This window comes from Neomonachus schauinslandi, chromosome 7 (genome assembly GCF_002201575.2).
Source record: "Neomonachus schauinslandi chromosome 7, ASM220157v2, whole genome shotgun sequence".
Lineage (NCBI taxonomy): Eukaryota > Metazoa > Chordata > Mammalia > Carnivora > Phocidae > Neomonachus > Neomonachus schauinslandi.
The window spans coordinates 23,079,070-23,095,254 of NC_058409.1; the positions used below are offsets into that span (position 1 = coordinate 23,079,070).

The window sequence follows — 16,185 nt, forward strand, 5'->3', positions numbered from 1 at the left end:
GTCCACCCTGAACCTGAGACACGAACCACTGCTTTACAGCACTCCTGCGGAAACTACCTGTCGGTCCTGGCATATCAACAACATGAACTTCCCGGGTACAGAGGACCTAATTCCTTCAAGGACCTACTGCTAACTTCTGATCTGTGACCAAGTGAAAAAGAAAAGAAAAAAAAAAAAAGCCATAATTTTAGGAAATCCATCTTAAATTTCTGTGATTTTCAGTGCACACTCAAAATAATCGTGACTTTAAAAAAAAATGTGACTTAGAATCCTTTTCCCTAAGTTTGTAGACCATGAGACAAAGGCAAAGTTTCAAAAAGCTTCAGAAACAGGTTAAAGAAAGCAGAAGTTCCATGACATTAAGACCAATTCCCAGGACCTAAGGGACAAACGGCTCTGATGACCTTGCTGATGTAACTTTTAAAACACAAACACAACCTACATATAGGCAGAATAAATTAAGAAGGACCACTGATGGGGCACCTGGGTGGTTCCATCGTTAAGTGTCTGCCTTCAGTTCAGATCATGATCTCAGGGTCCTGAGATCGAGCCCCGCATCAGGCTCCCTGCTCCGCGGGAAGCCTGCTTCTCCCTCTCCCACTCCCCCTGCTTATGTTCCCTCTCTTGCTGTGTCTCTGTCAAATAAATAAAATCTTTAAAAAAAAAAAAAAAGACCATTGATAATTCTAATGTTAACTCCTTTTTTAGACAACCAGGTTTGTCCATACTGAAATTTCTACAACTGTACCAGCAAAATCTGCATGGAGTATAAGGTCCTAAAGGATTTCCATTCCCACCTGAGAGGATGGGGCAGGGACAGGATGGAGAAGTCAGCAAGACCAGTAAGACAAGAATGAAGAATTTAAGCCCAGAGTCATCTATAAATGAAATCAAATATTTTTAAAAACCTAGTTTCCTAACTGGACAGGAGATTAATTTCATATCCTTGCACACACATGTTTAGATACCCATATAACAGTTACCCAGAAGGATTTAATAAAAAAATCCTTGGGAAAAAAATTAACAAGCTAAAAACCCCAATCTATAATGCAATTTGACAAGTAAAAATGTACTATAAATGTGCTATAAAAATCAGCACATATTTTAGTAATTTTTTTTTTTTTTAAAGATTTTATTTACTCATTTGAGACACAGAGATAGAGAGAGAGCATGAGCAGGGGGAGAGGCAGAGGGAGAAGCACCTCCCCACTGAGCCAGGAGCCCGATGTGGGGCTCGATCCCAGGACCCTGGGATCATGACCCGAGCCGAAGGCAGATGCCTAACCATCTGAGCCACCCAGGTGCCCCAGTAATTTTTTTTTTAAGATTTTATTTATTTATATGAGAGAGAGAGAGAGAGCACATGAGAGGGGGGAGGGTCAGAGGGAGAAGCAGACTCCCTGCTGAGCAGGGAGCCCGATGCGGGACTCGATCCTGTGACTCCAGGATCATGACCCGAGCCGAAGGCAGTCGCTTAACTAAATGAGCCACCCAGGCACCCACAGTTTTAGTAATTTAAATTGACTTCATGAATATATTATACAGTTGATTCAAAGTACAGTCATTCCATATAAATAGAAAAGCAGGGGCTATTATATCTAAATATTTATGTAATTCAATGAAGAAATGAAAAAAATGTACTTGATGGCTAAATACTAAAAGAATACATTCAACAAAAAAGCTGTGTGTGGTCAGATTGGAACCTACAACAGGAGTTGGCATACCCATGACGTGTACTAGGAGCATATACTGAAAAATATTTTGGACTTCCTTTTTTATCACAATGTTCCTCACTTTTATTACTTAAAAATGTCAGATTCAAAGTTTCTACCATGTATACACAGAAATTGTGGTCCAAACAATTTATGAGGTGACAAAGAGAATAACCCCTTTGTTAGGACTGCAGAGTAATACAATCTTTCCTCAATGAAACCAAAGAGATCTCAAAAACAAAACACAAATGAAACTGTTACCTTAATTAATTACCTTCATACCAGCCCTTTCATTTTAATAGGCTTGAATACCTGCCCCCAAACCCTTGAGAAATCATCAACTTTTTGAAAATAATTTGTTTGTAGAGGGCAGGAAGAGAGTGAGAGAAGAAATATTTCCAAGAGTAAAATTTTGGGCCAAGATATCCCAATGCCACTTTTTGCCACTTAATCTCTAAATTCCACAGATACAACAGAGAACAAAGAACTTACCAATCAGGCCCTTTTCTGTACTTGAAGTAACAGTTTTGTAAACTGGGTCAGTGCCATCCTTGGGGTCCAAGCCTTCAGAGGACTCAGGTGCGATGCTCTCCAACACTCTCCGTTTAACAGTCCCGTAGTTTGGTTCATGTGTATCAGACAGAGAACTGGAGGAGGCCCAACTCTGTCTCATCTGATTAGCCTCTAGGTTTCCTTTACACTGACCACAAGTTCTAGAGCAGCCTTTAGGGCAGGAATAGGGCTCACAGTCAGGGGGTTCAACTTCAGCAATGGGGCCATCCAAATGGGTATGTCGATAAGAGTTCAAAAAATCCCAGCCTTTTGGGTTTGGAAGGCTTTGGAAGTTGTCATGGGAGCTGCTTGAACAGGAAGTCCAACTTCCACGACCACTATCCGCTGCTTCTAAAATGACGTGCTCGTGAGAAATCTCTTCATTACTCATAGAAGAGGAGACAGCTAAACTCTTGACGAGAGATGGCTTTGACAATGTCCACCTAAAAAATTGGGGATACACTTAAGTTAAAAGTAATTTACTGGCTTACTGGAAAAACCTTCTTCTGTCCAATCCAAGTATTACTGCCTACAAAAGACTACAGAACATGCATCATAAGTGTTCAATGCCAAAATAATCTTGTGAAAAAAAAAATGACAGTAATCAATTAATCTCCATTCCTATTAATGTTCATACTTAGCTAGAAACATACATGGAAGAAACTCAAATACTTAAGCCAAGTTACCTCAGAAATTTTTCTTGAATTGATTTTAAATGAAAATGAAAAATGAGGCTTGAAATGAATAAAATTAAGTATACATTTTCATTCTTGGTCAACATATTGCTAGACTCTACATGGATACAGAATAAAGAATTCTCAACTACACGTTCTCAACCATGTTTGGTTTTTCAATGTAACTCTGAGGTTAGCCTAATACAGTGCCAAGTAAACAGTAACTTCTCCAACCAACTAACAACTGTAAAATGAGTATTATTATTTATAGCAGGGGCCCCCAAATTAGGGTTCAGGGGCCAAATTCAGCCAATGGCATGATGTGGAGCAATGGCATGTATGGAGCAAAGCATGGTATTTTACATTTTAAAGAGTTTAAACAAAACAAAAATATTCCAAAGAATTTGAGAGTGAGAAAAATGTACTCTGCAAAGCCCGAAATGTTTACAATCGGCCCTTTACCCTTCTTGTCCCCTGCCGGCACCCCCCCCAACAAAAAAAAGCTTACGAACCTTTCATTTACAATATAGAGCAGGTGTGGGCAAACTACAGCCCAAGGCCAAATCTGACCCTTAGCCTATTTTTGTAAATAAGATTTTATCGGGACACAGAATGCCCATTTGTTTATGAGCTGTATTGTCTAAGGCTGTTTCAGAGCAAAAATGGTAGGGTTGAGCAGTAGCAACACAGAATTCATGACCTGCAAAGTCTGATATTATTTAGTATTTAACTTTTAGAGAAAGGCTGGCTGACCCTTGGTCTAGAAAATCATAGTTTAAAAACCTTTACAAATTTGCTAATACTTCACTCTATCCTAATTTTTTCATATTAAAGAATACCAGATTTAACAATCATTTTAGAATCCATTTTCTCAAAGATTTCCATATTGCCTGATTCTAAATAGAAATTTACAGTTAACTTTGTGGACTTCTGCTAGCTGATAATTCTTACTCCCTAAATCACACTTTCAGATCAGGGACTGACCCCTACTCCCCCAACCTGTCTACAATGGGTACAGCACTGGGAACACCTCCCATTACACAATCTTTTTGAGCATTCTCTAACTTAATAGCCATAACACAAGAACCACATCCTCCTAACTATAGCAGACTCACTGTGAGCTCTTATTAAATTGAAAACATACATGACAGAAAGTTACTTAAATTCATTTTTTCTTTCCTTTTTTTTTCCAAAGATTTTATTAATTCATGAGAGACATGGGGACAGGGGGCAGAGGCAGAGAGAGAAGCAGGTTCCCTGCTGAGCAGGAAGCTCAACATGGGACTCGATCCCAGGACTTCGGGAACATGACCTGAGCTGAAGGCAAACGCTCAACCATCTGAGCCACCCAGGTGCCCGAAAGTCACTTAAATTCAGTAAATACTTTAAAAATGGACACCCATTCATCTTTCAAACTAGTACTTATTTGCATACTCAAGACAGAAGATGCATGCTTGGCCCTCATATTATTTTATGGATCCCTCTGCAACCACCCCATGGGGACAGGGGTATCATCTAAGGGCAAGCTGGGGAGCACAGCTTGCAGCGGCCACTTGGCTTGGGTTTTGTGGTGTGAACAGGGGCAACTATATTTACCCAGGGCCAAGTTGAGTATGATCTCCTATCCCTGAGGAGTGTTCTGTCTTTTCCAAAGGCCCAGTGGACTCAGGGACCGCCACAACCTGTGAAGAACACCGTTCATCCTGCAGAGCTGTAGACATGGAGTCAACAGAACAATTGCTCACGATGCTGGATCGTGAAGAAATTTCACTATGGCTGGAGTCAGACAAGTTGTCAGATTTAGCTGACGGTATAAGTGTATAACCTAAACGAGAGAAAACAAGTGATTTAACTACAAAACAAGGAATCAGGGAGGGGTATGTGGTCAGGGAGAAGATGAAGAACAACAAAAGAGTAAGTAGCAATCTCATTTTCCATCCGTGTAGATATAATGATGCCAATTTCCTATACACATTCCCCTACATATCCACTCATCCACCTACCTATTCTGTACCAACCCGACTCCAAATTCAAGCAATACGAAGTCAAAATCCAGTATTACTGAGGAAACTAGTCCAAATGTATATCTGCCTTGGGCTCTCACATAGCTATAAACATTTAATAAAATAAGGCATTAGATGTATTTCAAAATATTAAAAAGCAGACATCTTGAGTTTCTCAACTTCTTTTTAATACTGTGCCCCCTTCTTTGATTAACATAAATATTTCATGGCCTGATCTGAGTGTCTAGAATACCACCTTGAGGTAAGGGTGGGTGAGGGAGTCAAGACTCCAGAGAAAGAACAGTATTTTTGCTTTTTACACTACATATACTTACCTCAGATATTCTGCTTATGTCACCTAAGGAGTCTTGCCCCAAGTTGAAAGCAATTATTTTCATATTTTTAAATAAACTGTGTTAGCTATGGATTTGATCTTATACCTGGTTTCCTTTTTCTTCACCAACTTTACAGAATATTGCATTAAACAGCAGAACTGCCACATTTATAAACATGTGTCACGAAAATAACAGCATCTGCCTGTTTTAAATTGTTCTATGATTTACTGCACAGCAGATACAGCAAGAGAGATTTTCTTTTCCATTCTCTGGAATAAATGGGTGGAGATGGAATGATGTAGAAGCATCTAAAAATAAATCTGCAGCATGACAGTTAAATGTACATAATGTCTATTTTGATAACTGTTAGAAAAGCAAACTTATTCAGAAATAAAAGGAAATGCCATAGTAATCCCAACAAGGAGTAGGTCTCAAAGAACCAAACAATTATTTTCCTTTTCACTGGAAAAATGAGGTTCATAGGTAAATGACCATTAGGACAATCCTGAAAAATCTCATTAAGAAAAACTACAGGCTTTATATACACATATAACTCAAGTCATCAAAGAAAAAATTTGTTGAACACCAACCATATTAAGTAGTCCCTGTAATTATTTCAGAGAGAAAAATGAAGAGCCAGAATATGGTTTATTTCTCTGTGGCTTATGGGGCCCCCAGGCACAGGACAAGTTGAGAAAAGCCAGGGTTTCGATCTTCTCAACATTGCCATTTCTCAGTGCCCTATTTAGGAGGTGATTGGTCAATTTTCAAGAGGACCAAGAAAATGGATTTGGTAAATTAAAAACAAAAACAAATAAAATATAAAAATTCTTCCTTGAAAGAAAAAAAATCTTTGCTCTTTTATCCTGGGGGATACACTTGCTTTACTGTTTTAAAATTAAATCGGAGCGGGAGACGAACCATGAGAGACTATGGACTCTGAGAAACAAACTGAGGGTCCTAGAGGGGAGGGGGGTCAGGAGATGGGTTAGCCTGGTGATGGGTATTAAAGAGGGCACATACTGCATGGAACACTGGGTCTTATACGCAAACAATGAATCATGGAACACTACATCAAAAACTAATGATGTAATGTATAGTGATTAACATAATAAAAAAAATTACATCCCTATGTCTGTTAGATCAGTGTTTCTCAATTACAATCAATTCTAAGAATGACCTGGAAAGGTTATTAGTATACATATTCCTGGGCCTCTTTCTGGCAATTCGAATTTATGAGGTTAATGGTAGAGCACGGTAACTGTATTTTTAACAAGTTTCCAAATGATTTTTCACTTGCTATGTCAGACTATCTCCTTTTCCTGTCTGGATCAGAGATTTATATGAAAAGCAAATGAAATAAAAAGTATATGTGGACAAGATACAGTTTCTTGCCTTCTTTTTCCTTTAGCTTGTAAAGTAGTTGCAGTAATAAGAGCAATAAAATTCTCTAAAGCAAAGGTGGTGATCAGATCATTACTGGGGGTTCTAATGCAAAAGTAAATACTGATTTCTAAAAAGTACCTCTACTTATTTCATTCACAGACCCAGCCGCTATCAGCAGGAAATAAAGCCAACTACAGAAAACAAGAGTATAAATTTTACTCACATTAGTAAAATAACATGTACAAATAAGGCACTTTAAATAAATACGACTTTGTTGCTAGAGTACCTTTAACACTAATCATGAAATGCCTATAAATCGTATTTTACACTAAGTTGTCTGCCTAAACTTTGATAAATAACTTAAGCTACATTTACATTAATAAATGAAAACAAGTTTAACACTAAAATTAAGTAAGGATCTCCGTCAGATTGTCTTTCTCCTTTTAGACTTGAATCGCGTATAGAAGCAGTTTAAAGTGTTACGGTTGCCTCCGCTATTTGAATTGAAGATGTCACTCCCTTTCTCATCTTTGATGTTGCTTCTAACATCCTTCACTTTCTCACAGCTTTCTGTAGCTTGATGGTGATCTGCGTCCTCTTTTTTGCTGTTGGCTAGTCTCTCCCTTGAAAGGGTTCTTTCCCTAAATCTTCTAAACGGGGATGTCATTCTTTTTCTGGCTGTGTTCTCACAACTTGTCCTGTCTCTATTCTCCTCAGTGGCCTTCTCGGTCCTGTCTGTTCTTTTGGCTGTGCTCCTGGTAATCTGAAGGATTTTCTTTTGCAAGTAAACCCCACCTATTCCGGGGCAGTTCTGGCCACTGATCTTGGTGCTGGACTCACTGGGAGGGGATGAGGAAGGCCCTGAGAGGCGCAGCAGGATGCTGAGATCAGATAGGATACTGCCAACTGGAGGGAGAGATGCAAAAACCCTGTCATGGTCAATTAATTCTTTCCAGTTAATCACAATTAGCCTGGTTTCTATTATAGAACATTTCACTATTAAAAAATTCAAACATTTTGACAATATTGGAAAAACTGAAATCTAGTAACGTATTCTTTACAGCACAGAGAGTCTACTATATAGCATAAACACTGCAGTCATTTCAAGACAGAACACAGCAGAAAAATTACCTTAATCAGAACAAGCTGGTAATAAAATACTGTTGAAAGTAAATGAAGCTTGTCATAAGGAAAAATATGACAAGAGTATGAGATAACCAGAATTATTTCTCAAAAATAACTATGTCTAGAATTTTCAGGCAGATTCTACTAAGAAAAAGCTTGGTAAAAACCAGACAGGACACATAAATAGTAAATACAATGTAAATATTTATAAAGCACAATTTCTGATCCTGTTTATCTCCAAGGGGAAAGGTTGCCTTCCATTAGCACAGGGGAAGATGAAGGTTAAGGCTGCCTGATGTCTCATTTTTTAAAAGTTCTTATTTAAAAAAAAAAAGTTTTTGCTTATCTCAATTCCCCTTATGAAAAACATGAAGACAGGCTTATTTCCTTAAGTGTTAGGAAAGAGAATTCCGAAGTTCAGCAAGAACCTAATAATGTACTCTTAGTTTAATAATATTTTGGGGGCACATGGGTGGCTCAGTCATTAAATGTCTGCCTTGGGCTCAGGTCATGAGCCTGCTTCGCCCTCTCCCACTCCCCCTGCTTGTGTTCCCTCTCTCACTGTGTCTCTGTCAAATAAATAAATAAAATCTTTAAAAAATATATATTTTTGTTCAGTTACAGACTACTGGCAAAATCATGTCCATGGAAAATAAAAGGAAATATAATAACTGGTGGGGTTTTGATAGAACATATGTAAGAACAATAAAAAACAGTTTTAAAGAAAATAATTTCTTCAGGTTTCTAAGGATCCTAAACATGTTTATGACAGTCTCCTGAAGCTATGAATGTCAAAGTCAATTGTTGACCACATGATGAAAGTCAAAATGGCAAAAAGACTTCTCAATTCTAGTGGTGAGGGTGGATTTTCCTTTGGGAATGAGAGCAATGGGGAAATTCTTCTTCCCGTAAGTCACATTCAGGCAAGAATACCGTATCCAATTCAACTAGTTTCCTGGTTAGAGAACTGTCTATAATGGGACCTCTGAACAGCCTCCAAAAGGTGTGGACCGTGTAAAGGTGTTCTTGATAGAGTGCTAAGAGCATGCGGCCACTGTTCATCAGGACCGTGTGTGTGACGGGATCCCCCTCTTTGAGATCTGGTAAGGGACACTTCAGATAGAACCATGCAGACAGGAAAGAGATGAAACATATCTGCATGCCTCACAAAATCATATATGAGCTACATACCACAAGATCAGAAACCTGTGTTATATAATCATACCTGTTAATATCTACTGCTTATATGACCTATTTAATTTCTACTACTCTTTTCTTAGTAAAATCTGAATGAAAATTCTAGCTAGTCTTAGCTATGTGAAGGGGGATAGGGCAATGAAGTTAGCAATGAAGCTATGTTACCCTGGGGTGGCAGCAGGGAAAAAGACAACACACTTCAATTTACTAAACACTTCTCATCTATCAGGTTTTATAAGTATTATTTCCTTTAACTTTGTATGAGGCCCCTAAAAGAGGTGGTCTTTGTCTCACCTTACGGACAGGAAACCTGACCTTAGAAATCAGTTGGGCATAGTTACACAACTATAGTGGGGAACAGAGTCAAAATTCAAACTCAGGTCTGACATCACTTACCACATCACTGCCACAAATGTGGCAGCGAATAAAAAGGAACCCTCAAAACTGAGATGAAGCTTAGAACATGGGAGCTAAGGAAAGCTCTGGAAGTTTTTCCTTCCTGCTAGAATTCATAAGGTTGTCTTCCCCAACCCCATGTGCCCTCTTGTACTGTGATTATTTAAACACATTAATTTTTTTTTACATCTGTGAAGATGAGGCTGGAACTAAAGCATTTTTTTTTTTTTTTTTAACCAGGCTAACAAAGTACAGAGGGGCCAATGTAAGAAATATACACACCCTTTAAAATGCTATACGTGCAGCTACCATGAAATGGCATTTGCATGCACACTACTAGTCAAGACAAAAAAAGGCTTCATTTCCAATTATGAAAACATAGGTCAATGAGCAAGACAGATTTCAGGTATTTTACCTCAAGAGGTCCTATGTATGATATAAAATTCATAGGGGTATAGGTTATTTTAAATCCTGATTACTAAAGGTAATAATACTCCATTACTAAAAAAAGTAATGTATCAACCTAAACATTTCTTTCCCTAAATTTTGTAGTTGGTTAAAACCAGTTTCTTATAGAAATTCTTATTTTAAAATACTCGACAGAAACGTTTAAGTAACTGGAAATTTGTGTAACAACATCAAGAATCTGCACAGAATGAAACTGCGACTTCTGCCTTCATTCTTATCTATGCTTGTCCACTGATAAAGGGATACAAGAGTCCTGGTTATATGATGCACAATACCTGGAAAGCATCTGAATAATGCAATCTAAAACACGTAAGTCCAACAAGTATTAGGAGTTACATGTTTCTTCACTTTCTATTATCACTATAGATTGAAAAGCAAATTATGTGCCACCAAGTGTTGTTTGGTGTAATCAGGATGAGCTTAGACTGTTATGTCTTACCTTTGCGAGGGGAACCTTGAGGAGATGCAGGAGGACTAGAATGTAAAGATGATGCCACAGAGATAGTATCTTCTGGATGTTTCTTACCACTTATTTCTTCAGTTGTTCCTAAAACTTTCTGAGGTAAATTTGTATCTAAAAATAAAACCCAAGAAGCAAATAAGCATCACTTCACAATTAAAATATCTGTAGTGGCCTGAAGTACTACGTAACTAAAGCCATGAACACAATGGCTAGAGTAGTCAACTGAAATGTATGAATGACAAACAGGGACTACATGACTGGCTAATGGCATACAAAGATTCTCACCTCCATGTTATTTGTTCCAATTCAGCTAGTCAGCACGAACCAGATTATAATAGTTCTTTGTTGTTTGTTTTGTGGTGTAAGGGAAACTGAGTTAACAGTCTTAGTGTCCCAGCCCCCACAAATGACACACTTGTTTTGTTGCAAGTCTTAACAGAGAAGGCTGCCCTCTAGAGGTGGCTTCTCCAAGTCAGGGCGAGGCACATGGTGGAGTGTGGGGATGCTGGCACTGTCACTACCTGGGGTGCAGCCATGCTGTGGGGGCACAGGGGAGGCTGCAGGGCTGCCAGGCCAGCCCTTTTCAAGAGCACTAAACTCACACTACAGGAGAAAAGTAGACAACAGAAACAATCATGAATTTATGGGAAAATAGTATGGAACCCCCTGGAAACATGCTGCAAAGTTCTATCTTTACTCTCGTCCAACAGCTGGTCCTATTTAGCATGCGTCAAACTTAGCAATGGTTTCACCATCCTGACACTTTTGTATTTATCTTCTGTAGGAGATGTCCAAGAGCTATTGACACTCTTTTAATCAGTAAAGTGAGCCCAACTTTGATGGACCTTTGTCATAGTAGCAAGCAGCCCTTTCACACTGAAGACATTTAAATCACAGTATACTCACACTACTCTTAAGTGCTATTTTAATATAAGTGTATTTATCATATAAATAACAGCCATATTACACCAAGCAGAAAAAAGGGCTATTTGGAACAAGTAATACTACCTTTTGGGTGATGACATCCCAGTAAGAAGCCAGATCAGGATTTGTCTCATTTTGTACGCCTAAACAGCAACTTGACTGACTTTACCAATTTTGCATCTAATTACCTCTTCATGTCCATGACCATCAAACTAGTTCAGGCTCTGAGCAACTTTCAGTTCATTATTACACCAGCTTTCCATTTGGACTCTCTGTCTGAAGTGTTGCTGCGCTCCCTACTATAGTCCTTCTCCAACATAAAATAGACCATAACCTTCCCCTGCTCAAATCTCTGCAACAGCTACCCACTGACAACTCTCCTTTGGCACACCATGTTATAATTTCAGCATGCCTAGGACCTCACTTCTCGTCATCCTGGGAGGCTATTTAATATGATGGTTAAAAGCAAGGACTTTAGAGTCTGTTAGCCTGGGCCTAACTCCCAGCTCCATTACTCCCTGGTGTGTAAGTGTGTAAGTTACTGAGAACCTCTGTTTCCTCTGTAGAATGAGAGTATTAGGTATCTTACAGGGTTATTGTGAAGATTAAATGAATATAACAAACCTAGTAAAAACACTCAGAATCGTGTCTGGCATTCAGGGAGTGCTCTGTAGGTAGCAGCTTTAATTATTATTCTCTCCGCACTTCCTGCAGCTCTGCACTCAGAGGCAGCACAATGCCCATAGCTCCTTGTATGTAGATCCCAAGCTATTCTTCTGCCTGAAGCAATTTCTCTGCCATCTCTGCCTAATTGCCTCCATCCTAATCAACCTTAAGACTCTGCTTAGGCGTTACGTAACCTCCAAAAAGTCACCTCTGAAGCTCTACTTTATACTTAGCTCTGTGTGCCCTAAAACCTTCCTTTTTTTTTTTTTTTATACGTTTTTATATGCACATACCCCTGGCATAAAAACAAACACATTATACTTAAGTTACTGGTTTGTATGTCTATAGCATCAGAATGAAAATCTGGCAAGGGCGGGGACCCTTTCTTATTCAACTCTGGCTCTAAAACAAAATCAAATAATTAAAAATTCACAGATTTCTAGTAAATATGTCCTAAATATAATACATGGGCTAGGTAATAATGTTAGGAACCAAACTGAATCTAGCTTCCCTTCCACATGACCTAACAGCGGGGCAGGAAAAAAACACAGGCTATTCTTTATACACTTTACAATCTCTTCTTGTCGCCTAAGTTTTTCAGAAGTGATCATTAAAGAAAAAACAATATACATTTTTAGAATAAGCAACCTCATTCTCATAGGGCGCATGTGCATTAGATAACTGTGTCATGCACCTCTGAATGCAGTAAACTCTTGGTACCTCAGTGTAGTGCTTTAAGTTTTCTGTTGATGTGACTACAGAAATTCCAATACCAGCATTTAAAATATGTACGCTGTCAACACATACCTACACCCAAACTGAAACCTTTTTAAATTCATGAGTGATGATTAAATTATACAAACTACACTAGCTCATCTTCTGAGCATTTACATTTGCAATGATTTTTTAGTCTAACTTCCCTGGAGATTTTAATTAAATCGATGCACTAATAATTGTGAATACTCACTCAATGCGGCAGGGTCTTTGGCTTGTCCCTTCTTCCTGATTGGGTGCAAATTAACAGCTGGCACTTGGAGCACCTGGCTTACTCTGTGGGGCTGATGCAAATGTGCTTTAACTGTTTGGCCTGCCGATCTCATAGGCACTGGAGACATTTCTGATGATTTGGCTGATCTTTTCTCACTTAAATTCTTGGTCACTAATAGAACAGAGTAAGAAATATGTAACTGTGTGCTTTTTAAGGCAAGGTTATTACCAGTGACAATAATAAATAATTGCATTAAAACCATGTATTTTTTAATACAAAACACACAACAGATTAATCTTCCTGTAAGTATAATAACTTCATGTAAGTATTATGGCCTATTAGGTCCTGCAAGATTAGCATCAGGCCAATATTTGCCTCCCTAATACCACACACCCTGCAGCAACTAGATGAGATCCCTTATTTTCTCAAGTCATCCTGTACCTTTTCTTCCCACAGCACTGATAATTTTTTTTTTTTTTTTTAAGATTTTATTTATTTGACAGAGAGAGATACAGCGAGAGAGGGAACACAAGCAGCGGGAGTGGGAGAGGGAGAAGCAGGCTTCCCGCGGAGCAGGGAGCCCGATGCGGGGCTCGATCCCAGGACCCTGGGATCATGACCTGAGCCGAAGGCAGATGCTTAACGACTGAGCCACCCAGGCGCCCCTACAGCACTGATAATTTTAACAATTCAATTACCTGTGCGATTCATCAATTAATGTGTCCCCCTAACCAGGCTCTTAACTAACATGAGAGTAAGGATTGCGTATCTTGCTCACCACTATGGGTATTTGCTGAGCAAGTGAAATTGTTTCAATAGTTATATACAGGAATACCAGAGAACTGTTTTATAAATTCATGGTTTGAGTATTTGACAATAAATGTCAGAATTAAAAACGGAGAACTCTGACTTAAACAAAAAGCTGCCGCCTTTGTATAAAATCAATACGGTAGTTCAGAGGAAAGAACTTTTAATTCTTCAGTTATTCAGGGTGGTTTCAACATAGGTCCAGTCTCAGTACTCCATGATGTATTTGTTTTTAACATCAAGATAAAAGCCAAATTAGCACGTTTAACCAGTCCCAGCACAGCTGTAATAGTTATCTACCATGCTTTTATTATGAGGGCCTAGAGTGTACTTTGAGTGTTAAGAATTAGGAAACATCCCAGAAGTCAAAACAAAGGGACTCCTGTGCAATAATGTGCAGTGACTCAACTGCTTGAATCCAGGCAATTATCTCACCTTTGGGTTTAAGCCATGAAACACACCTTCCCCTTTCTCTTAATACTAATCAATTCTCAACCGACATCTTATTTTAACTGCTGTAGTACAAGGAAAAAAACCCAAGAGACCACTTTAAATATAGATGACTGCCCAAACGCAGCCAAATATATACTGATTTATTAGGAAGAACGAAATTCTAAAATTTTTCTCAGCAATCAACTACTGTATAGGCTTGGGATTTAAAAATCATTTGAAAAATGATTAAAAATAAAAATATTTATATGTTTAAAAATCATTTATGCAACAGAAATCAAGTAAAGACTCAAATCAAAGGAATACACACTGAATTAAACTCACAAAACTTAAAGCAAGTCCTACAGATTTACTCATTTTAAATCAGTATTAAATATGTGGTAAAGGACACCATTTAGTGTTGTAAGAAAAGGCAGGTAAGGCTAGATGAGTGTAAGAAAAGTATGCAGGTGTGTGTGTGTGAGGGAGGGAGGACGAGAGAGAGAATGGATGCAGAGTAGGTATGTGGAATCGTTCTGGGCCCCACATTTTAACAATGAGCCAGGCACAGAAGAGATTTTTATGCTCTTGAATATCCCAAATCAGATTTAGGAAACAAAAAAAGCAGATAATGAAAACAAAAGATAAAATAAACATTATTTCTGCTTTTGTCTGATGAAAGGTTAAACTGTGTTCCATAACTGTAAGATGATGAGGGTCTATGTTAAGTTACTTGGGGAACAATAATTTCAATGATCACGCAAAGCAGGGTCAGAGTACTTTAATAAATTAATTATGTATATGGGCTTTGAACCGTAAAACATGAATAAATCTTAAGATTCTGTACACTTTTTCAGTCTTTACTCCTTACATGTACCATTTTCACATGGCTGACACTATTCTTAGTAAGTCACAGGTAGTAAAAAATTTTCCTAGATACCTTCAAAGTCTACATACATGTCTACTATTTTTAATGGCCATGTACTATTCCTTGTATTGATAAGGAAACAGTATGCTTGACTATTCTCGAGCATTTTAGTATCTGCATGATTTCTTTTTCATCAGAATACATTCTGCAACATCTTTATATAAACAGATTTTTGGGTGCATTATCTCAAAGGAATAACAACCCCAATACTGGATACCTGACAGGTAGCTGTAAGGAGTAAACAGCAATGTCTGTGAAGTGCCTAGCATGGTTGCTGTATATAGAAAGCTCTAAATGATTATTAGGTTTTATTATTTCTTTCTCCTAATTTAATAGGATTGACGTAGAATCACAGAGATAAAACATACTGTCAATCCTTAAGTTTTACACGCTTGGGCAAACGGGAGATCTAGAGATCTAGAATGAAGAGAATCTTGCTCAAAAAGTAATAAATGACACTCAAACTCTGTCTTCATCCTTTATAGAAGGTGTTTGTTCCATCATACTCTATTCCTATGGGTAGAAGTGTCCAAGCTATTGTTTTTATAATAACATTTACCAAATACTTGTTACTTTGTACTTTAAAATCCACTGTCATATCTGAAATTTTTAAATCAGTATGTGGTTTTATATACACTTTCTCTTTTCTACTCTGGGTCAGCCCATGAGGACTACTATTTCCTCCTATCAATTAGGAATACAGAAACAGAAAATGTGAACCTCCCCCAACTATCTTCTGTCAATAGTTTATCAAGTTCTAGACATCCTATTGGAATTTTTATTGGCATAACATTTAATTATATATATGCATAAAATAACATCCACTTATAATTTAATCATCTTTTTTGGTTGTCACAACACAGTGTCTTTTACCACTTTTGATTTCTGCTTTTGTAACTCATCATTTCCTTGACCCAGACACATGTAATATTCTGTTGTTTGTACAGGTATTCTCAGCTTTTAGAAGTCTGCATTATGCCATTTCACTTTTATGAAACACCTATGTCAGTACCAGTTTTCACTAGCCACAAGAAATTTTTTTTTTTTTATTAACATATAATGCATTACTTGTTTCAGGGGTACTTGTCTGTGATTCATCAGTCTTACACCATTCACCACACTCACCATTGCA

At 38.0% G+C, this 16,185-nt stretch overlaps 1 protein-coding gene across 5 annotated transcripts in view; it reads right to left on the reverse strand.

Moving 5' to 3' along the window:
* Positions 1 to 16,185, reverse strand: part of RAPGEF6 (Rap guanine nucleotide exchange factor 6) — a 198,932-nt gene that overhangs the window by 2,997 nt on the left and 179,750 nt on the right. For 4 of the 5 annotated variants that reach the window (XM_044917076.1, XM_044917078.1, XM_044917077.1 and 1 more), the window contains 4 exons: positions 12,869 to 13,060; positions 10,288 to 10,422; positions 4,535 to 4,763; positions 2,205 to 2,707 (listed from right to left, as the gene is read on the reverse strand). In XM_044917076.1, coding sequence (XP_044773011.1) covers positions 2,205 to 2,707; positions 4,535 to 4,763; positions 10,288 to 10,422; positions 12,869 to 13,060 — 1,059 coding nt within the window. Of the gene's footprint in view, positions 1 to 2,204; positions 2,708 to 4,534; positions 4,764 to 7,028; positions 7,569 to 10,287; positions 10,423 to 12,868; positions 13,061 to 16,185 lie in introns of those variants that run through there. The other variant, XM_021701869.1, reaches the window with a different exon arrangement.